Genomic DNA, 22462 nt, shown 5'->3' on the forward strand with positions numbered 1-22462 from the left:
CAGCCCAGAGCCCGACGCGGGGCTCGAACTCACGGACCGCGAGATCATGACCTGGCTGAAGTCGGACGCTTAACCGACTGCGCCACCCAGGCGCCCCAAAACCAAAAATTTTTAATGTTTGTTTATTTTTGAGAGAGGGACCGAGTATGAGTGGGGGAGGGGCAGAGAGAGAGAGAGAGACAGACAGACAGACAGACAGAATTTAAAGCAGGCTCCAGGGTGAGCTGTCAGCACAGAGCCCAATGTAGGGCTTGAACTCCTGAACAGTGAGATCATGGCTTGAGCCGAAGTTGGACGCTTACCTGACTGACTGAGCCACCCAGGAGCCCTCCAAGAATATTTTAAATTCAACTGACATCTTATTTACATAACAGTGGACAACAAAATAAAAAGTTGATAAGACAACTTTATTTGAAATTTAACTTAAAACTGAGTTTAATGGTACAGAATTATACAGTATTTAGACCAACTCTAAACTTAATTTTAAAAATAATGCTTCAAGGGCACCTGTGGCTGTTGGTTAAGCATCTGACTGTTGATTTCAGCTCAGGTCACGATCTCCCGGTTCATGAGTTTGAGCTCCATGTAGGGCTGTGGCAGTGCGGAGCCTGTTTGGGATCCTCTCTCTCCCTCTCTCTCTGCCCTTCCCCTGCTCACTCACTCTCTTCAAAATAAATAAACTTAAAAAAATAAAAATAAATACTGCTTCATATTTATCTCCTAGAGTGTTTTAATTTTATTTGTAACTTCTACAGTCAAACATTTATTACATACCCTCCCCCCCTTTTAAAAAGAAAAAAGTTACTCACTTTTCATAGGTATTAAAGATAATTTGGCACACCTGAGTGGCTCAGTGGGTTGAGCATCCGACTTTGGCACAGGTCACGACCTCACGGTTTGTGAGTCTGAGCCCCACACCAGGCTCTGTGATGACATTGCCAAGCCTGCCTGAGACCCTCTCTCCCTCTTTCTCTGCCCCTTCCCTACATGTGCGCATGCACGCACGCTCTCTCTCAAAATAAATAAATAAACTTAAAAAAAAAAAAAAGATAATTCAAAATATGTAACTCAGAGTCCACTAACAGCAAAAAAGCACTGTGCTAGGTTCTTTGGGTGATTCAAGAGGACTAAGATTTTGCTCCTGTCTTTAGGGGGTATATAATACACTAGCTGATAGAGGAAATGACACATGTACAAAGACAATTCCAAAATAAGTAAGAAGATGTAAAAACCTAAAAGAAACATAAAGAAAGTGTTTTGGAAGTTTGCAGGAAGTAGAAAATACTTTTAATTTGGAATGCCTGAGAGGAAACAAAGGAAGTAGCATGTGAATTTGGTCTTAAAGAGTGGGGTAGAACGTGGACATTTAGTGGTCAAAGGCAAAGGTATTCTAAGACAAAGAAAAGTGTGAGCAGAGGGGCAGAGGTGGAGAGTTTGTAGTCTACATGAAAAATGGTTTAAGTTTTAAAATAAAAAAACCATTTTTTATTTAAAATAAAAAAATTATGCTTTAGAACTCTACTCATAATTTTGAGTAAAGAATTTAAGTGCTAAGTGTCCTTATGATTACAGATACAGAACTTGAGAGTCACCTGAACTGCATTCCTGAAACTGAGATTAATTCTTCATCTATATTGCATAGTTAACTGAAATCTCCATTTACTATTCTGATCTGTTGATAATGGTCTTTAACTTAGCTCCATTATTCTCTAGGAAGTAGATTCAGACTAACTTGCTGAAGAGGAAATAATTATAGACAGAAGTAAAATGAACTGCCAGTTCAATTGAACTGAGACACAAGAAGAGTGTTAACATGGGGACAATGGAGAGGACAGGAAGAGGGAGGAATGGCTCAGTGAATGGAGACAGTCTTTACTGCTTTGCATTTGTTTCAAGTCACACACTCTTGAAATCTGACCAAGTTGCTAAGGGAAAAATTAGGTCATTGCTTTCAGCTGTTTCTCTGTTAGATTTTTAATTCAAAAAAAATATAATCACATACACTGTAACTAACAATATGGGCAATGCATTACAGGGTCCACTTTGGAGTTGTTATAAGTAAATTTCATATTCCAAAGACTGAAAAATACAGTTTTGATCAAGCTAAAAAAATAAAATCTGCAACTGAAAGTACACTACTGTAAAATATCCTGAGCTGGAATATGCATGCATGTACATGTTGGTGATAATCTGGGCTATTTTGTTCTGAGGTCAAGAGTCTTTATAATAAGGAAACATCATATACCCCCTTCTTATGGTAGGCCATGGGTTGTTAAAATTCATGAGAAAACCTATAGTTCCTCTAAAGAGTGAATTTTCTAATTTTTTTCAGAAAATTATAAATCAATATATATTCTCACCAAGGTGCTCATGTTTTCAGAGGTGTTTACACAGTGCATGCTAAAATCATTGTGAAAGCAGTGATCGAACACCTGATCCTTTTTTTGAGGCTCTTCTAATCTAGCCACCTATTTTGGAATTTTATACACTGGTCTTTTTAAATATATGTACTGTTATCAACCAGGCTTCCAAGCTATAACCACAGAAAACAACTCTAGTTGGCTTCAACAGAAAAGGACTCTATTTGAAAGGATACTTTAGCCCATAGTTTCTGGGAAAGTTGAAGACCAGACACGGAAAACAAACAAGAACAAAGGCTGTGCACTGAGGACTACATCAGGGAAAGAGCCCAGTGAGTAGCCCGTGTTGCTCTGGGCCCCAGGCCACTACAGCTCCTGCTCTGTGTAGAGACAGTGGATGCCATCATCGGCATCACTGCCACTGACCTCTCTCTTTTCCACTGGATGTTGTGGCTCTCACCCTGCTTACAGAAAGAATTCTCTATAGCCCTTGCCTTTAAATAATGTTTTTAAATGTATTTATTAATTTTATTTGAGAGAGAGAGAGTATACGCATGTGTGAATGGGGGAGGGACAAAGAGAGAGGGAGAGAGAGAATCTTAAGCAGCCTCCATACCTAAGATCCTAAGATCATGACCCTGAAATCATGACTTTAGCCAAAATCATGTCTGACTGAGCCACGCAGGTGCCACTAATTAAATTAATTAATTAAAGTAATCTCCACACCCAGTGAGGGGCTCGAACTCACAACCCTGACATCAAGACATTGCATGCTCTACCAACTGAGCCAGCCAGACACCCTTCTATAGTCCTTGCTTCTTTGTGCTATGAGCTCCTATTCAAAAAGCCCAGGTAATGTGCTTAAACATTAACCAGTGAGAAGGCTGAGAAAGCAAGCATTTAACCTTTTAGGTTTTTACACTGGGAGGTGTGCTCTGCCTTCTATCAAGACCTGTATAATGAGGAATTTCTCAAAACTAGGAAGAAGGTCTTTATGCTGGCAGCCAAAAGTCAAATAATTGGTACAGAAACATTATTCAGGAAAGAGCAGCCTACTCAGTACAAAGCCCTCTGTTCTTTAGCTAAGTGCTCTGAAGCAAAGTCTGAGTGGTGACCTACCCAGGTCCCTGCTCAGTTTTTAAACCTCCTAGCTGGGCCCACATTTCCCTCATTTACCCAAGAGGTTCAGCACAAATCAGGTTCATGGCTGAGACTCCTCTGAGTTGATGCTTCAATCACTAGTCTGCTATTTCATTCCTACAAACAGGCCTACAGTGGCCTCCCACTTTCATCCGTGGAAACTGGTTTCTGGGCTTAGGGTCAGAAGAGCTGGTATGAGTCACAACCTTATCACTGACAACCTGGAGAAAAGGCTAGTTATTCAACTCTGAGCCCCACCATACTGACAGGTTGTCAGGACAACCAAATGAGAGAAAGTAAAAACCCTTTGTAACCTAAAACGATAAGCACGATCTTTTTAGTTAACATTACTGACTTGTATGACAAATCCCCCAGTTCCTTAGGATTATGGCCTATCCTATCTAGGTCTCTCTGGTTCTTTTGAGCACTGATGTCATATCACAAAAAAATTAATTTTGTAATCAAAGCAGCATATGCTCATAATTTAAGAAGTCTTGTAGCTAGTGGTAATAAAAAGCTTCCTCTAAAAACAAGCCCCCCTGCCCTATCTCTTTTCCACTCCCAGTCCTGCTCCTCAGAGGCAACTAACTACTGTCAATTCTTAAGTTGTTTCTTCTGATATTTACCTCTCTCTATGTTATAATTTTTATTAAATCAATATTCAGTGTTCATATTAGGACTATTTAAATACTGCTTACTGCTGATCCAAGCTGTGCAACTAGAATTATATTTTCTTCCATATGCAATTTTAAATTTTTCTTGGAGGTATTATTTTCTACTTTTCCCACTTGCTTCATTTTCTATAAACCTATTGTTAATTCTTCATAAAAGCACCAAAAGGTCCATGAAAATTTTTTAAGATTTTGAGAGAGAGAGAGAGAGAGAGAGAGAGAACACCCTCATGCATGAGTTGAGGAGGGGCAGAGAGGGAAGGAGAGAGAATCCCAAGCAGGCTCTGTGCTGTCAGCTCAGAGCCTGATGTGGGGCTCGATCACACAAACCACGAGATCATGACCTGACCTGAAATCAGGAGTCAGATGCTTAACCGACAGCCACCCAGGAATCCCTCCTGCCCCCATGAAATCTCTTAATGCCACTTGTCATTTAATGTTCCTGGAGACTTTCACCCTCCTAGTCCAGTCTAGACTTGATGCCCACTAGACTTACTATACAGCTAGTACTTAGGATTTCCCTTTCTTATTTCCTGTGTTTGGCCCCATTTTCTGGGTCCCACACTTGTCTTGGTTCACTTCATGATTTAGTGGAATGCATCCTTAGTAACTTCCCTCAGTAGGGTTGCAGGGGAGAAAAATTTTCTGAAGCAAGACTGAAAAAAATGCCTTCATCTAGCCTTTCACTTGATTGACAGTTTGGCTAAATATAGAATTTTGTGTAGAAAATAATTTTCCATCAGCTCTTTAAAGGCACTATGCCACTGGATTGCAGCATTCAGCTGATGCTATTGAAAAGTTCAACAGTATTCAGAGTCCTATTTCTTTGTATGGAACCTAATTTTTCTCTCTCTGCAACACTGTAGAATCTTCTCTTTTTCTCTAGAGTTCCCTAGAGAAAGGGATAAAACTTTTTAATACAGAAATTCCTTTAGCTTTAGCAGTATTTCTTATATTACCACTGGCTTCTCTTCCATTTTCTCTTGTATGTTTCTAAAACCACTGCTTGTTAAATTGTTACACCTGGACCAATACTATAGTTCTATTTGTCCATCTTTGTTGTTCTACTTTCTAGATTTCTTCAATTTTACCTTTCAATCTTTTTATGTGTTTTTCATTTCTGCTACCTTATTTCCAACAGCTCCTGTCTTTACTCTTACAGAATCCTATTTATGTCTCATTGATTCAACAGAACGCTTTTATAAAAGGGCTTTTTTTCCCCTTTTTTTTAAAATAGGCTTCACGCCCAGCACAGAGCCCAACACAGGGCTTGAACTCCTGATCCTGAGATTAAGACCTAGCTGAGATCAAAAGTTGGACGCTTAACTGACTGAGCCACCCAGGGACCCCTATATAAGGGCATTTTGCTTCTGTTGAAGTTTTCTTCTGCTTTCTTCAACGGTTTCTTCTAATACTTCGTTCTCATCTGTGTGTCAATTTGGAAGTTTTCCTCAACTTTAATGGGTTTTCATATTTAAGAATGAAGCACTAAAGAGCTGTGTGGAAACTCTGTTGCAAAAGCAGGCTTGCTGACTTATTCTTCTTTGCAGAATTGGAAGGCAAACTGGTTTTTTACCATGTAATTCCTGAGCATAACTTCATCATGGCACTCCCCACATCAGTCCCCACACCAGTCTATATGCTCTTGGGCTGTTCACTATTTCTAGAGCGCCAAGGTTTGTTTTTTTATTTTTGTGGTTTTTGTTTTTATTTTTTTATTTTTATTTTTTAATTTTTGTTTTTTAAATTTACATCCAAGTTAGTTAGCATATAGTGCAATGATGATTTCAGTAGATTCCTTAATACCCCTTACCCATTTAGCCCATTCCCCCTCCCACAACCCTTCCAGTAACCCTGTTTGTTCTCCATACTTAAGAGTCTCTTTTGTTTTTGTCCCCCTCCCTGTTTTTATATTATTTTTGCTTGCCTTCCTTTATGTTCATCTGTTTTGTCTCTTAAAGTTCTCATATGATTTTTGTCTTTCTCTAATTTCACTTAGCATAATACCCTCCAGTTCCATCCACGTAGTTGCAAATGGCAAGATTTCACTCTTTTTGATTGTTGAGTAATACTCCATTGTGTGTGCGTGTGTGTGTGTGTGTGTGTGTGTGTGTGTGTGTACCACATCTTCTTTATCCATTCATCCATCGATGGACATTTGGGTTCTTCCCATACTTTGGCTATTGTTGATAGTACTGCTATAAACATTGGGGTGCATGTGTCCCTTCGAAGCAGCACACCTGTATCCCCTGGATAAATACCTAGTAGTGTAATTGCTGGGTCATAGGGTAGTTCTATTTTCAATTTTTTGAGGAGCCTCCATACTGTTTTCCAGAGTGGCTGCACCAGTTTGCACTCCCACCAGCAGTGCAAAAGAGATCCTCTTTCTCCACATCCTCACCAACATCTGTTGTTGCCAAAGTTGTTAATTTTAGCCATTCTGACAGGTGTGAGGTGGTATCTCAGTATGGTTTTGATTTGTATTTCCCTGATGATGAGTGATGTTGAGCATTTTTTCATGTGTCAGTTGGCCATCTGGATGTCTTCCTTGGAGAAGTGTCTGTTCATGTCTTTTGCCCATTTCTTCACTGGACTCTGTTTTTTGATAAGTTCTTTATAGATTTTGGATACTAACCTTTTATCTGATATGTCGTTTGCAAATATCTTCTCCCACTCTGTCGGTTGCCTTTCAGTTTTTCTGATTGTTTCCTTCGCTGTGCAGAAGCTTTTTATTTTGATGAGGTCCCAGTAGTTCATTTTTGCTTTTGTTTCCCTTGCCTCCGGAGATGTGTTGAGTAAGAAGTTCCTGTGGCCAAGATCAAAGAGGTTTTTGCCTGCTTTCTCCTCAAGGATTTTGATGGCTTCCTGTCTTACATTTAGGTCTTTCATCCACTTTGAGTTTATTTTTGTGTATGGGGTAAGAAAGTGGTCCAGGTTCATTCTTCTGCATGTTGCTGTCCAGTTCTCCCAGCACCACTTGCTGAAGAGACTGTCTTTATTCCATTGGATATTCTTTCCTGCTTTGTCAAAGATTCGTTGGCCATACGTTTGTGGGTCCATTTCTGGGTTCTCTATTCTGTTCCATTGATCTGAGTGTCTGTTTTTGTGCCAGAGCTCCAGTTTTTTTAATCTTTTATCTGCCTGGCTTGGACTAGAGCAGGGAAGAGGAGTGATTTTGACATTTAGTTTGTAGGCTTTTACATAAATTCAGATTTCAACTTTGTGCTTTACCCCACACCCCCACCCTTCCTTTCATAGCTATTTCCAGATCTGAGATCTCTCTAGTTCAATTTCTTCAAAAAATAAATCTCAGGTTTATTGTGTTTGGTGGGGGGAGGGGTGGGGATAGAGAAGAGAACTGAAGGGCAGGTTAGGATTTGTCACCTGGCACAAGTGATACTGATGCAAAAACAGACAAATGGGCTATGGAGACAAAATGGAAAGCACTGACCCATATTTATGTGGGAACTTAATAAAAGATCGCACAAATCAGAAGAGAATATGGATTATTTAATACAGCATACTCAGAAAACCAGCTCACTTTATGAAGTAAAACAAAACCCCATTCCTTTCTGACACACGCCACCTATAAAGGTGAATTCCATGGTGGGGGGAAAGGGTTCATCCATTCAGTATTCAGACTTAAAATCAAATCTCTTTCTAGTTCACCACGCTTATCCCTTCTTTCTAGAGTACTAAGTAGCCCCTGTGAAATGCCTCCCTTATCCTCAGTAGACTCCTCTATAGGATCTAGAGTTACAGACCTCTCCTCTCTGGTAAGCCAATAATCAGTCATGATATGCTTTCCAGCTTCCAAAATTTTCAATATCCTTTTTCCTCTGTTGTTTTCCTCTCAGGTATCTTTGTTCTGAGGGTTTATATTTGTTTTACTTCTTTACTATACTATTAGGGCTTTGGAGGAGACAGAGATAAAGTTATGTTCAATCTGCTACGTAGGATATCAGGTGAAATTAAATCTAATCCTAAAATGCCAGGCCAGCAATTTGAGGCCCCATTACCTGTTAATCCACCTCCCTAATAGTGACTGCCTATTTGTCTGAATAAAACACATTCTCAGTATAGGCCAGGAACCTACTCTTTTATCCACACCACTCTGGCTGTCTGCCTATACTGCCTCTTTTTATGATGCTCTTGAAACCATTAAATCACCTCTCCATCTTGAAGGACATATTTAGTCTCAAGGTCCTAGCCTCCCCTGACAGAATTTGTTTCCTTTTAAAACTGGGCTTTAACTTTTGAAGTTAAATCTAATTTGGAATAAAAAGTAACCGTCATTAATTTAAAGTCATTTACTGAATGCCCACCATGTCCCAGGCATAGGGGACACAAGGATGAGAACAGTACACTCCAACCCTCAAGTTGCCCAACAGGCTAGTCTCACAGTGTTTTTTAACTGGAAGTTAAGCCCTCGTCTTAATCACAGATCACAGATGATGATTTGGGTGACTATTTTCTTAATTTTCTCCAAAATGGTACATAACTATCATATAATCATGCTGGATGCATCTGAGAGATGCTAATTCATTAGATACCATAGATGCCTCAGAGTATCACAGGCTTAATCTGCTTGTAGAACTCCTGCTGAGAAAAACCAATTGTAAAATGACAAACAGCCAGACATTTACAATAGTTTGATAAGTGGCATGTCCCATCTCACCAGTGATAAAATTATAAGAAAAACTTATAATCAGTAATAACCTAATAAAAATCTATAAAGTATTAGTATTAGGCTTAATATAATTATAAAATTATTTTTAAACATAAACCTTTAGAAAAGAACATGGTAATGAATGAAATATGTTCTGATGAATAGTATTTAGCAGCTAATATTTACTGAATGCTAACTATGTATCAGGTGCCAGTCAAATCACTTAATATTATATATATATATTTTTTTTATTTATTAAATTTTTTTTTTCAACGTTTATTTATTTTTGGGACAGAGAGAGACAGAGCATGAACAGGGGAGGGGCAGAGAGAGAGGGAGACACAGAATCGGAAACAGGCTCCAGGCTCTGAGCCATCAGCCCAGAGCCTGACTCGGGGCTCGAACTCACGGACCGCGAGATCGTGACCTGGCTGAAGTCGGACGCTTAACCGACTGCGCCACCCAGGCGCCCCTATTTTTAATCCTTATAATGCTACTTTACACGTTACTATTCTGATTTTATAAATGAGAAAATAGGGGCTTAGACAGGTGACTTGCCCTGAGGTCAAGCAAGTTAAAACATGATAGCGAAGGATTCAAATCCAGTTTGGTTCCAGAGCTTGAGCTCTTAAACTTCATGGTATAAAATTCCTCTCCAAGCAACCAAATATTCTCCTTCCCACAAAAATGAGGTAAAAACTGTGTTAAAGGTATAGTCTGTTATAAGCACTAATAGGATTGGTTGAATACCATGGGCATGGGAGAAAAATAAGGCCTACAAGGAGTGCAAAAACCAAAACACCAAATAACCTCAATTCTGTATTATGCATAACAAAAGGAAACAGGAAACCTGACACCCAGATTTAAGGGAATATATATATATATATATATATATATATATATATAATTTTTTTTACAGTAACCAAGACATGCACAAGGAGTGTTGTTTTATATCTTTAAGTGTACTAAAAAATACAATTTCTAGCTAAATGATTAAAAAAAATTAAACTCACTTAACATAAAAGAACCTTAGATGAAGTACTACCTAAGATCTAAGAGCTGGCTCATAATTTTACTTTTCATTTAAAACTTAACTACCCCCCCCCCCCCAAAAACCTGTATTAAGGGATGCTTTCCCATTTACAAAAAAATTTTTTAAAGCGCACTTATTTTGAGAGAGAGACAGTGAGCAGAGTAGGGGCAGAGGTGGGGCGGGGGGAGGGGGGAGAGAGAGAAAGAGAAAGAGAAAGAGAAAGAGAAAGAGAAAGAGAAAGAGAAAGAGAAAGAGAAAGAGAAAGAGAAAGAGAAAGAGAAAGAGAGGGAGAGAGAAAATCCCAAGCAGGCTCCTTGCTGACCTGCCATGGGGCTCAATCTCATGAACCATGAGATTATGACCTGAGCGGAAATCAAGAGTCAGATGCTCAATGGACTGAGCCACCCAGGAGCCCAGCTTTCCTGTTTTTTAAAAACAGCAAAGCGTGTATAATACACTTCAGTTTCTTATTATTTAAACATGTCAAAAAATAAAACCAATTTGAGAAAATAAAGGTTATTATATCTTTTGAATAATGTTTCAACCTTCAAATTTTTCTGTAGACGCATTTTCTGACAAATTTGGTTTTATAGAATAAAATAGTGGTAGGTCAAGCTGCTAGGTTATTTTTGAGAACACACTTTCCTAGCCTGACATCAAAATAGCCTACTATTATTAACTTAATGATTATTTTAAATTAACAAAATATTTTAACGATTTTGATTGTGGTAATAAGACTAAATTAGTACTATTGCTAAAAAGATAATTTAGAAGATTCTTTATGTAGCAGAAATCTCAACTTTTTTCACTCAGGTTTATCAATGCTTTCTTCTGTATAATTCCTCTCATTGTATTAACTAATTTGTTGTTGTTGTTTAACTGAGGCTTTTATCTCATTTCTCTAAGTCCCATTAATTTGTTGATTGAGCCACACAACACACATTTTATTTTCAAGTTAGAAAAATGTGCATAGCTTTCATTATTCCTTATTTCATTAAATTCCTGTGTTTTACCCCAGCCATTAATATTTTCTTCTAATTGGTAACTTCTAATGTTCTTTTAGCAAATACTCATTAGCTGAATTTCTCAAGTAATTTCATGTCATATAACTTGTTTTAATATATGGTCACAGAAAGCAAAGAATGCATCTTTTCAAGACAGCAAATTCTCTTTGCTGTGTGTGGAAGGCTGATTTCTAGCTCTGAAATTTTAAGATTCTAATGTTTACCGATGGATCTATAATTCTTTAATGTTACTTTCATGTATTCATTTGCCTATAACAAAAAAATGTGCCATCCTAACCTAAAAGGTTTAAATTAAATGAAGAAGGCACAGGAGTCTAGCACTGACCTTACACACTGTAGGCTGTTGCTTGATGTACAAGTTGAGCTTGAAAAGAAGATACAGAATATTTAAAAATTAAAAAAAAAAAAAACCCTGCCTAATTCTTTGATTCAAACACATTGTATCCAAATGTGAGTATCTTCATTTTTGGAATAAATATTCATTCTTCTAAACATTTAGGCATCAATAACTTACTGAGTATAAATATGAGAATCTAAGTTACCCAAGAAGTCCTAGATCAAGAATAACCATGAAATCTGGGAAACGAGGCTAGTTCAAAGCTTGGGTGTGGATGGAGTGCAGGTGGTTATTATACATTCCCACACCTATTGTCTTACATTAGGGAAAAAGAGCCTCACGTCTCATCTATTGCTCTTAGTCACTAGTTTTGAATGCCTGGTTTTAACACTAAATGAACAGCCACATTAATACTAACCTTCGATTCTTTCTCAAATTTCATAACTATACATTTGAAAAAACTGACCCCCTCATATCCCAAACAGTGAAATCATAGAACATACTGGCTGTGTTTTCAATGTGGAAGACAAATATGTAATTCTAGAAATCAAAATTAAAAATTAGAATTTCTTACCTTGTGCAAGCATGTTAAATTCCAAGAACAGTGCTATGTGGTAAAGTTCCATGGCTTCTTCTGCCCTGGTCATGTTTGGCTTCCCTGCGACGAGAGCCTGAACTTCACTGAGACTCCCCACAGAGGGGCTACAGTGCAAACCGGAGAGGTCCACCACATCAGTATACATACAGTGTAATATAACTTTCGCATACTTTTTGGGTATAATGGACTCGTCTAATATAATTCTTGTGGGAGTCCTCAAAGTTCGGTCTGTGATTTCTTCACCAGTCCGTATCCTCCTTTGTAATAAATTCCGAAAAAATGGGGACCGTGCTGAAATAATAGCCTTGTGAGCTTTGAGCTCTTCATCTAAACAGTTCTGATTTCCACCAAAAGCTTCAACCAGTTCAGAGTCTGAAGAAAAACTAAGGACGACATCATAATAACACATGTAATCAAAAAGTCCACGCATATCTACATCAAGGGAATTTGGTGTTCCAAATTCTTCACTAAGCTGGACGAGAATATCAACATTTTGAAACCTTGAGTCCTCCATTCCAAACTCTCCTGTATAAAGGTAGTGTAGCAAAGCAGAAAACATGGGCATATCTATACCAGCCGTACTGATGTCCATAATGATCTCTGCCCCATACTCCGGTGAAGAAGAAAGCAGCGTTTTAAAAAATGGACACCTTGCTGCCAAAATGGCACGATGAACAGGAAAACAAGTTTCTTGAAATATTAAGTCTACATCAGTACAATACTTGTACTCATAAAGATCGGCCATATCTTTCTGTAATGTCCGAGCTTCTGGTCTAGCCAAACTGGCTTGTAGAGAAAGCTCCTTTAAGGCTGAAGTTCCCTCATATTCCTCCACTAAAGCATTAACATCTCTAACATCCCACCCAGAGAGGAGTTCTCGCATCTGCTTGGCATGATCGGCAGACCTATTAGATTTTCGACGCTTAATAAACTTCTTTTTGAGGGTGGCAAGGCCAGAGGTTCTCTTTTTTTTGTCTTGTGGTTTCTCATGGCCATGGTCAAGGCTATATAATTTCGATTCACAACCATAGCCTTGCTGAGAATAGGATGATGTCCCTAAAAAGGAAATCAAACAAATGAAAATGTATTTCTTTGTTCTTAACGTTCATTTTCAATATTCATTTTAACACATATTTCACGCTAGAAATTTTTAAAGACATTCCTGAACCATTCAAATAAAGTTGACTTTTGTTTCTATAAAGAAATTTAAAAGATCAAATCATTCATTTTCATATTAAATAAGGAACAGAGACTAACAGAACAGATTATTCTTTACTTGAAAACATGCTTTTGGTTCTCTGGCTATCAAAACCCAAATATCATAGATTTTAATGATGGAATTTTAGGAAATGAGAGTTAACTGGATTTGTAAATTCAGAATACTACTTATATATAATTGTGAAATGTTTTTTTTTTTTTTTTCCTTAACTACACCAAGGCTGCTTTGCACTGGGGAAAATAAATGGACCAGGACACAAGAAGCATGTATTTCATTATTTTCACAACAGTGGAGATTGCTAGCTTTCCGGGGGCAGATGGCAATTATGGTTAAGACACCAAAGAAAAGATCAATGGTGCTACAGCAGCTTGGTTAGGATAAAAATCATACAAGCCAGATTCACATTTGTTGGGGGAAAAATCTGGATGCTACAGGATCATTATCTATAATAACTTCTTCACAATTCAATTCTCTTTTCATCCAAAAAGACCACTGAAGACACAATTCTATTTATATTCACAAAAGAAAATGAAATCAGAAAAACTGAAACCATTACCTATAAAAGTCTGTTGGGCTTGAGGATTTCCCCCTACCCTCGGGGAACATGAATGAGGATAGTTAGATGCATTAGCACCCATTTTCTTCAGTCACTCAGGCATTCCATCTGCTGGTTCTTCAGAGTGTAATCCCAGAGGCCTTTATGAACTTTCAACCCTGGATCCAGCAGCCTCTTTTCATCCATTTCTTTATATGAAACAAAAATAATTTTATTCATTTTTTCAAATGTATCTCAAATTGCACAGTTTAAAAAAAAAAGCAAGCTACTGAAAAGTGCTTTTATTTGCAAATGACATGCTGTCAAATTCACATGTAAAAATTTCAGAAAATGTAAACAAATAGTTAAACTTGAATTATGAATCAGTGTTAGCTGCAATTTTGAGCCATAAAATGTACCAATTATGTACTTTCTAAGGCAATGAAAAGTAACAAATCAGACTAATTTAAATATATAATTATGGAAAGAGTATTTCAAATCATAGGGAAAAGTAGAGACTAAAAAATTGAAAAAAATTATTTATTTTTTTTTACTCTTTAGAGGCAACCACCAGTTATTATAATCTAACATTTTAAGCAATTTATAAACATTGAAGAGGTTGATACCAGAAGTTGATCCTCCTTGTGAAGTCCTGAAATAAAAATACTACTTTGGGGGCGGCTAAGTGGCTTAGTCGGTTAAGCATCCGACTCTTGATTTTGGCTTAAGTCATGATCTTATGCACGGTTTGTGGGATCAAGCCTCACATCAGGGTCTGTGCTGACAAGGCAGAGCCTGCTTGGGAATCTCTCTTTTTCTCTTTCTGCCTCTCTCCCGTGCACGCTCTCTCTCAAAATAAATAAATAAACTTAAATACATTGCTTGCTATTACCTGATATGATGACTTAACTGAGGCAGTACCAGTAAGAGGTAATTTTAACAATTACAGAGTAAATTCCATACTATGGAAGCTTAACTCTCAGAGCTGCCAGCAGAAGATATATGCACTAAGATATAAAGCTCTAATATTAGAGAATAGGGTTAATAGGAATACTATATCTGTATAGCATCTGGATATATTAAATTTATCTGACTGAAAGGGATAATGGTTTAAGAGAACACACAATTTAACACCTATTATTGGAATTATTAGGAAGCCACCCAGGAAATAGTTAATCTAGCCTCATAATGAAGGATGAAGTTTTAACAAATACAGTTAAATACACACATGCAAAATCACAAAAAACCTGCTAGAAAAAGAACTTTGTCAAGATTCCTAGAATTTATTTTCATCTCTGCTACTGACACAGCATAACCTTAGGAAAACAAGGTTAAGAAAATCACTGTTAACATCTGTGCTTCCTTCAATCTTTTCCCACTATATATATATGTATATATATGTATATATTTATGTGTATATATATACATGTATATATATGAGAATTTAAGCATAGAATGATCTACCTATAGTGTTCAAGACTGGGAATCCTTCTACAAAGTAGATATTATGCAAAGTGGCAGTAACTTCAATCAAATCATATACTCACACAAGCAAATTACTATTTGAAATTCACCTACCTACCAAGGAAAACACAGTATGTTAGACTTTTTACTCTGGTGCATGCTACTGAAGTCAGATGCTATGGGTAGCCAGAGACGTGACAGTGCATTCTGTAAGAAGAACTACCTAGCAAAGAATCCAGAGTTTCACACACTATTTTGTAAACACTAAATGGTACAGAAAACTACTTCTTCCAGCAAAGTCTGTTTTCTTAAAGTCTGATGCTTAGTGTAAGTTAAATTCACGGTTTTCCATTCTTAAATATTAGCAATGTTATAGAAGGGGCTGTTTTAGGTAATTTTTAACACTGTCAATTAAAAAATTTTTTTATCATTGAAGTACAGTTGACATTAAATGTCGTCAATTCTTATAAAACAGAAATTAAATCTGCCTGTGTTAACTTTAGTTTAAACTTCAGAAACAGTTAAGTCTAATAAATCTTAGTTTTCAAATTGAGCTCCTCAAAAGCTTTAAGTTTCTATTAGGTACTTATAGCAATTCACTAAAAGAAATTAGGGTCCTAGAAGCCAAGTTTGTGTCCTCATTTACAGGCTAAGTCCTTTTCTCACTGAAGATTTCTAGTTAAAACACAAAAATAGGGGTGCCTGGGTGGCTCAGGCCTTTTTAAGCATCAGACTCCTGATTTCGTCTCTGGTCTCACCAACAGTGAGATCCAGCCCTGCATGGGGCTCTGCAATGACAGTGTGGAGCCTGCTTGGGATTCTCTTTTCTTTTCTCTCTCCCGCTCCCCCCCCCCCCACCCTCTCTCAAGATAAATATTTTTAGGGGCGCCTGGGTGGCGCAGTCGGTTAAGCATCCGACTTCAGCCAGGTCACGATCTCGCGGTCCGTGAGTTCGAGCCCCGCGTCGGGCTCTGGGCTGATGGCTCAGAGCCTGGAGCCTGTTTCCGATTCTGTGTCTCCCTCTCTCTCTGCCCCTCCCCCGTTCATGCTCTGTCTCTCTCTGTCCCAAAAATAAATAAACGTTGAAAAAAAAAATTAAAAAAAAAAAAGATAAATATTTTTAAAAACCCACAAAAATAGCACAGAGAATTCTTTCTCAAATTTGAAATAATATATTAAGAAAAATCCAGGGGCACTGGGCTGGTTCAACAGAAAGAGCCTGTGGCTCTTGACCTCGGGGTTGAGCTCAAGCCCCACATTAGGTGTAGTGATTACTTAAAAATAAAATCTTTGTTTTGTTTTGTTTTGTTTTGAGAGAGAGAGAGAGAGAGAGAGAGCGCACATGTGAGCAGGGGAGAGGGAGAGACAGAATCCCAAGCAGGCTCCACGCTCAGCATGGACACTAACACAGGCTTGATCCCATAACCCTGGAATCATGACCTAAGCTGGATGCTCAGCTGACAGAGGCACCCTGGCACCCCCCAAATAAAATCTTAAAAAAAAATCTAGAATAAAAACATTACACAAAATAAAAGCCTTAGCAAAATGAGAGAGCTTTACCCAAAAGATAAGCTTTGAATGTGGAAGTAACAGATGGTAAAAAGTGCTGGTAAAGTGTCCCTACTCCAGTAGGTCTCTTCTCACTTCCTTCTTCACTCATTCTTGAAGTTACATATTGCTTCGTTTGTTTTTGTTTTTTTTTTTTTTTGTCTGCTTAAAAAAAATTTTTTAACATTTATTTATTTTTGAGAGAGAGAGAGTGATAGTGAGCGCATGTGCACAAGTGGGGTAGGGGCAGAGCGAGGGAGACAGAGGATCCGAAGCAGGCTCCAAGCCCAATGTGGGGCTCTACCTCATGAACCGTGAAATCATGACCTGAGCCAAAATCAACTGAGCCATCCAGGAGCCCCTGGTTTTTCATTTTTAATGACTGCAGAGCAAACTTGCAAACATGGCACAAAGTATGCTGCTGAAACAAAACAAGGAAGAATGGCACCATGCTTCTAGATGAAGAAAAATTAGCGTGTCCATAGTAGTGGACAGTTCCTACTCTCACTTTGTCACACTGTAACAAAGTGTGCAAATACACACAGGAGAATTATTTCCAATGAGAATTCTGTAAGGTTTGTGGGGACACAAAATACTCTTGCACTGGCCTGTCTGAAATTTAAACCATGTCAAAAATGTCTTTTTTCTTTTTCCTTTTTTTTTAAAGGTTAATTTTACAATGAGTGTAATTAGATATTCTAGAGCAACCGTCCAAAGGTTGCAAGACATCATCCACCCCACTGGAGACATAAGACCACCCAGCAAGCACTAGGGAAGTCACAAGCTGAGATAAGGATGCTTGGCCAATTGCCACTGTAATTAGCACCACAGGGACAGCTGGGGTCTAACCCTGGAGAGGTGGCTTGAAATAAAAGTCTCGTTGGGACTTAGGGACAGAATCTTTCTTCCTCGTAGTTCCTAGTCAATAGGGATCTCCTTCAAGATGAACTGATTTGGGGCAACATTCATACTTCCTACTGGAGCTCTAATACTAAAATAAACATAGGGTCTTGGAAAGATTTAGTGGGAGAGATTTTTCTGGATCAGATATAAACCTTAAGACTATCTTGTGTCCCCAATTCCAAATCCTGGGGGTAACCCTGACTGTGCAATTATAGTACTAAAGCCATATTTCTCAAAATTCTCAGAGAACAATTTTGTTTATTTTTTATCTATTTATTTATTTAGTAAGTAACCAAAAGCCTAGGCCATATGGAACAGGGTAGTATGTTATTTAGTTCTTAATCTAATCCACTGTCTTTAGATGCTGGAAATGAGAATAAGTCACAGTTTAATCTCTACAGGGTTATTTTCACTCTAGGCAAGCTTCGTCTGTCTCCTACATAAAATAGGATGAAATCCAACGTTTGAATGATACAGCAGGAAAGGAAAGGAAAGCAAAAGAGAAGGCTTACGGGACTGGGAGAGGCCCACAGGATGCAAATGGCCCTAGAAAGCTGATAAATCCTTTTTCTAGAATCACCATTCTGGGAGAGCTCCCTCTGTTAACAGTCAATATGACCAATCTCAATCAAATCTCAATCAAAATCAAACTGGCTTACAACAAGCTTCAGGGATTGTAGCTGACCCAACTGAGGGGAAAAATGATACTGAGGGCAACAGAATTAATCTTGGGAGAATATTTTCAGGAAAAAAAAAATCAACCTCTCTGCCTTCCAAAAAAACCTAGACCAGCATTTCCAACGAGTTTTTCCAAAGCTTGGAAAATACAGGACTAAACAAAACTGATAGATTTCTTTACTTCAGAAATCTCCAGCTTATTTATTTATTTATTTATTTATGAGATTTATTGTCAAACTGGTTTCCATACAACACCCAGTGCTCATCCCAAAAGATGCCCTCTTCAATACCCATTACCTACCCTCCCCTCCCTCCCACCCTCCATCAACCCTCAGTTTGTTCTGTTTTTAAGAGTCTCTTACATGCTTTAGCTCTCTCCCACTCTAACCTCTTTCTTTTTCCTTCCCCTCCCCCATGGGTTTCTGTTAAGTTTCTCAGGATTCAGCATTTTTAAAGTGCGAAGGTGCACTGTGACCCTCCAAGAAGAGATATTCCGCACGATCCAAAGGAGACTTTGCCCCCATAGAGCATAATGCACTTGGATGATACACTTCAGAAAACCTTGACCTTTGCCATAAAAACACTTTTTACTGCTTTGCACAGTAGAGGGAACAATGGGCATCAAGTTACCTGGGATAGAGTACTGTCGTCACTAACTTACCACTTACATGGGATAAATCATGTTTAACTTCTATGAATCTCAATTTTTATAAACTGAAACTGAGATGTATGAGTCTCAGCATCTGTAAAATAAAAAAGCTGATACAAGGTTCCCAAAATCCAGTGAAGCTGTATGACACTGGCTTGAAAAATGAGGATGGGGCAGGGGGTTATTTTTATACTAAATGTTAGTGTACGAAGGGGGGAAAAAGGCAAGTGGATTTTGGGTTTTAAAAACATGTTTTCTTGGGTCGTCTGGGTGGGTCAGTCGGTTAAGTATCCAACTTTGGCTCAGGTTATGATCTCACAGTTCGTGGGTTTGAGCCCCGGGCCCGGAGCCTGCTTTAGATTCCGTGTCTCCCTCTCCCTCTGCTCTTCCCCTGCTCGTGCTCTTTCTCTCAAAAACAAGGAAACATTAAAAAAAAAGTTTTTTAAACACATGTTTTCTCCTTACTCTGATTATTAGCTATAGTTATAGAACTATAGAAGGATATAGAAGGATAGGAATGTGGGGCACCTGTGAATATTCATGAAAAGCAATTAATAAAAGAGAAATGCTAAACTATGATAATCCCACACTCCTGTCAAATTTAAGGTAACCATATAATGTACCATCACACCAGTATACTTGAGAGTGAAAAGGGGTACAAACCAGACGAGATGCCAGAATATGTACAGCCCAGGTCTAATGGGGCCAAGTGGGAAGAAGGCCAACCCACTACAGCTAAATCTCACACTTCCAGAGCTAGAAATAAGACAAAGTTTAAACAAACAAACAAAAAACCAAAAAACCCCTGCTGGGGTGCCTGGGTGGCTCCAGTTGGTTAAGCATCCAATTCTTGGTTTCAGCTCAGGTCATGATCTCACAGTCTGTGGGTTTGAGCCCTGCATTGGGCTGTGCTGACAGCTTGGAGCCTGCTTAGGATTCTTTGCCCCCCTCTCTCTCTGCCCCTCACTTGTGCACACGTGCTCTCTCTCTCAAAAAAAAAATAAAATAAACTTAAAAAAGAAAAAGAAAAGAAAAATCTTCCTAAAACCCAAGTTAGAGGAATAAGACTTCCTACATCCATCTCATTCCCCAAGCATGTTTTAACATAACAACTCACATTTATTGAGGTTTTACAAAATGCCAGACTCTGTTCTTAGAACTTCACATGAATTAACTCACTTGATTTTCCCAGTAACTTCTACTGATGAGGCTGAGAGGTAGGTTAGCAACTTGCCTAAGATTTCAGAGATACTAAGTGAAAAAGCCAGGATTACTTTGTAACCTTCAATTCTATCCTTGGATACATTCTAAAAACAACAAAACAAAGAGACGCTGTGAACAGTTAAGTCAGAAGCAAGAGTCAGCAGTAGACCCTTGCTGTTAGAAGATCTCTTCAAAAACGTGAGACCAGATTGGAAGGGAGTTCAGAAAGCCACCAACTAGGCTCATATGTCTCCTCTGGGGCCATCTAATACAGAGGCAGAGGACCTCCACCCAGCATCGCAAACCCCACTCATTCCGATGACACATTTCAATGACACATAACAGCGTTTATGATAGTAGCAGCTTATTAAAGAAAGGCAAAATTCTGTTCCATTAAACATTTATTAAGGCAGGGAAGCCACAGTGATGGAGCTGGAAAGGGCCCTGAATTTTCTTTTGGTCAACCTTGTTTTTGAAGTCAATTATAACCTCATGGAATGGGAGAAAATATTTGCCTATCATATATCTGATAAGGGATTAATATCCAAAATACATAGAGAACTCCTATAACTCAACAACCAAAACAAACACATAAACAAACAAACAGATTAAAAAATGGGAAAAGGTCTTAAACACATTTCTCCAAAGAAGGTATATGGATACCTAATTAGGCACATGAAAAACACCATCACTAATCAATAGGGAAATGCAAATCAAAACCACAATGAGATACCACTTCACTCCTATTAGGATTGCTATTATCAATAAAACAGAAAATAAGTGTTGGCAAGGATGGAGAAATTGAAACTTCTGTTACTGTTGGTGGGAACATAAAATGGTATGTTGTGGAAATGGCTACTGTGAGAAATAGCATGGAGGTTCCTCAAAAAATTAAAATCAGATTCACCATGTGATACAGCAATTTCACTTCTGGCTATACACCCAAAAGAACTGACAGCAGGGTTTTAAGACATGTGCTCCCATGTTCATAGCAGCACTATTCCCAGTAGCTAAAATGCAGAAGCAACCCAAGTATCTATCAACGAATGGATGAATAAGCATGAGTGGTATGTACATATAATGGAATATTATTCAGCCTTAAATTAAAAAGGACAAAGATTCTGATACACACTACAGCACATAGGAATCTTGAAGACATGCTAAGTGAAATAAGCCAGTTACAAATAGACAAGTATTGTATGATTCCCTTTATATGAGGCACAAAGAATAGTCAAAATTGTAGAGACCTAAGTAGAATGGTAGTTGTCAGGAGCGGGGAAAAGGGAGAGTATGAGGAGGTATTGTTTAATGGGTATAGAGTTTCAGTTGAGGAAGATGAAAGAGTTCTGGAGACAGATGGTGGTGACAGTTATACAAGAATATGAATACACGTAATACCACTAAACTGTACAGTTAAAAATGGTCAAGATGGTAAATTGTGGTATATATATTGTACCACAATTTAAAAAAAAGAATTATAAACATTGCTATCAAAAAACTATTGTCATCAAGAAACATACACTTTTGAAGCTTTATGGCTAAGGTTCAAAATTGACTTATCTAAGGAAATTTCTTTTCCAGGTAAAGTAAAATAGTTATTATTGGATTTCTCTTTAAGCATCAGAGACTTCATCTGAAAAAAATCTAGACAGGCAAAATATTTCCATTTCAGGAAAGTCTCATTGTATCAACCATTAATAAAATATATACAAAGATTTCAAAGTCAATTAAATAAAGAGTATTTCATAAAATTATAATATTTGCCAGAAATAATGTAGTACACTTTAAACTCATTTTTATATTTAGAAAAAAATGTTATTTGCAAACTTTTATATTTATACATTTCTGATTTTAAATTGTATAATGAAAAATTTCAAAAATACACAAAAGGTAGTATACTGAGCCTTCAAGCCGGTATCATCCAGATCTCAGAACTGTCAAAATTGTTTTGGCTTATATTTAAATGTTTAAATTTGATGTATAAAGCTTATGGCTAGAATTTAAATGTTTGTTATTAGCTTCTTACATTAAAAAAAAAAAACCCTGAAGAAATATATGCATATTATAATTATAATACTGATCAATAACTATGAGCCAGCCATTCTTAATCATTGAACATGATTAATTCCTTTAATTTTTTTTAATCAGGTCTACTGCTATCCCCACTTTGCACAAGAAAAAGACAGGGAGGTTAGGAAAATGAGGCATGGAAGGTTTAGTTACTTACCCAACGTCACAGAGCTTGTAAGTTGCAGAACCAGGCTTGGCCTTAAGGCTCTTGTATCTATGGACAATATTATCTTTGCAGTTTTTTCCCCAAAATGTTTGAAGGCAAAGTTTCCAGAGCAGACAAACATAGTTCCATTCCAGAAGTGGGAAGTGAGCACACACCTGACAGTGTTACTTCTGGTGCTTAAAAGGCTCTCTCAT

The 22462-nt window shown here is 37.8% G+C and overlaps 1 protein-coding gene across 4 annotated transcripts in view; it reads right to left on the reverse strand.

Moving 5' to 3' along the window:
• Nucleotides 1-13813, reverse strand: part of BTBD7 (BTB domain containing 7) — a 58963-nt gene extending 45150 nt beyond the window's left edge. For 2 of the 4 annotated variants that reach the window (XM_032593441.1, XM_032593440.1), the window contains exons 1-2: nt 13609-13812; nt 11810-12889 (exon numbers count right to left, since the gene is read on the reverse strand). In XM_032593441.1, coding sequence (XP_032449332.1) covers nt 11810-12889; nt 13609-13690 — 1162 coding nt within the window. In that variant the 5' untranslated portion in view covers nt 13691-13812. Of the gene's footprint in view, nt 1-10397; nt 11263-11809; nt 12890-13608 lie in introns of those variants that run through there. The other 2 variants (XM_032593443.1, XM_032593442.1) reach the window with 2 other exon arrangements.
• Between the last annotated feature and the right edge of the window lie 8649 nt (nt 13814-22462).

This window comes from Lynx canadensis, chromosome B3 (assembly GCF_007474595.2).
Source record: "Lynx canadensis isolate LIC74 chromosome B3, mLynCan4.pri.v2, whole genome shotgun sequence".
In the NCBI taxonomy this organism is placed as follows: Eukaryota; Metazoa; Chordata; class Mammalia; order Carnivora; family Felidae; genus Lynx; species Lynx canadensis.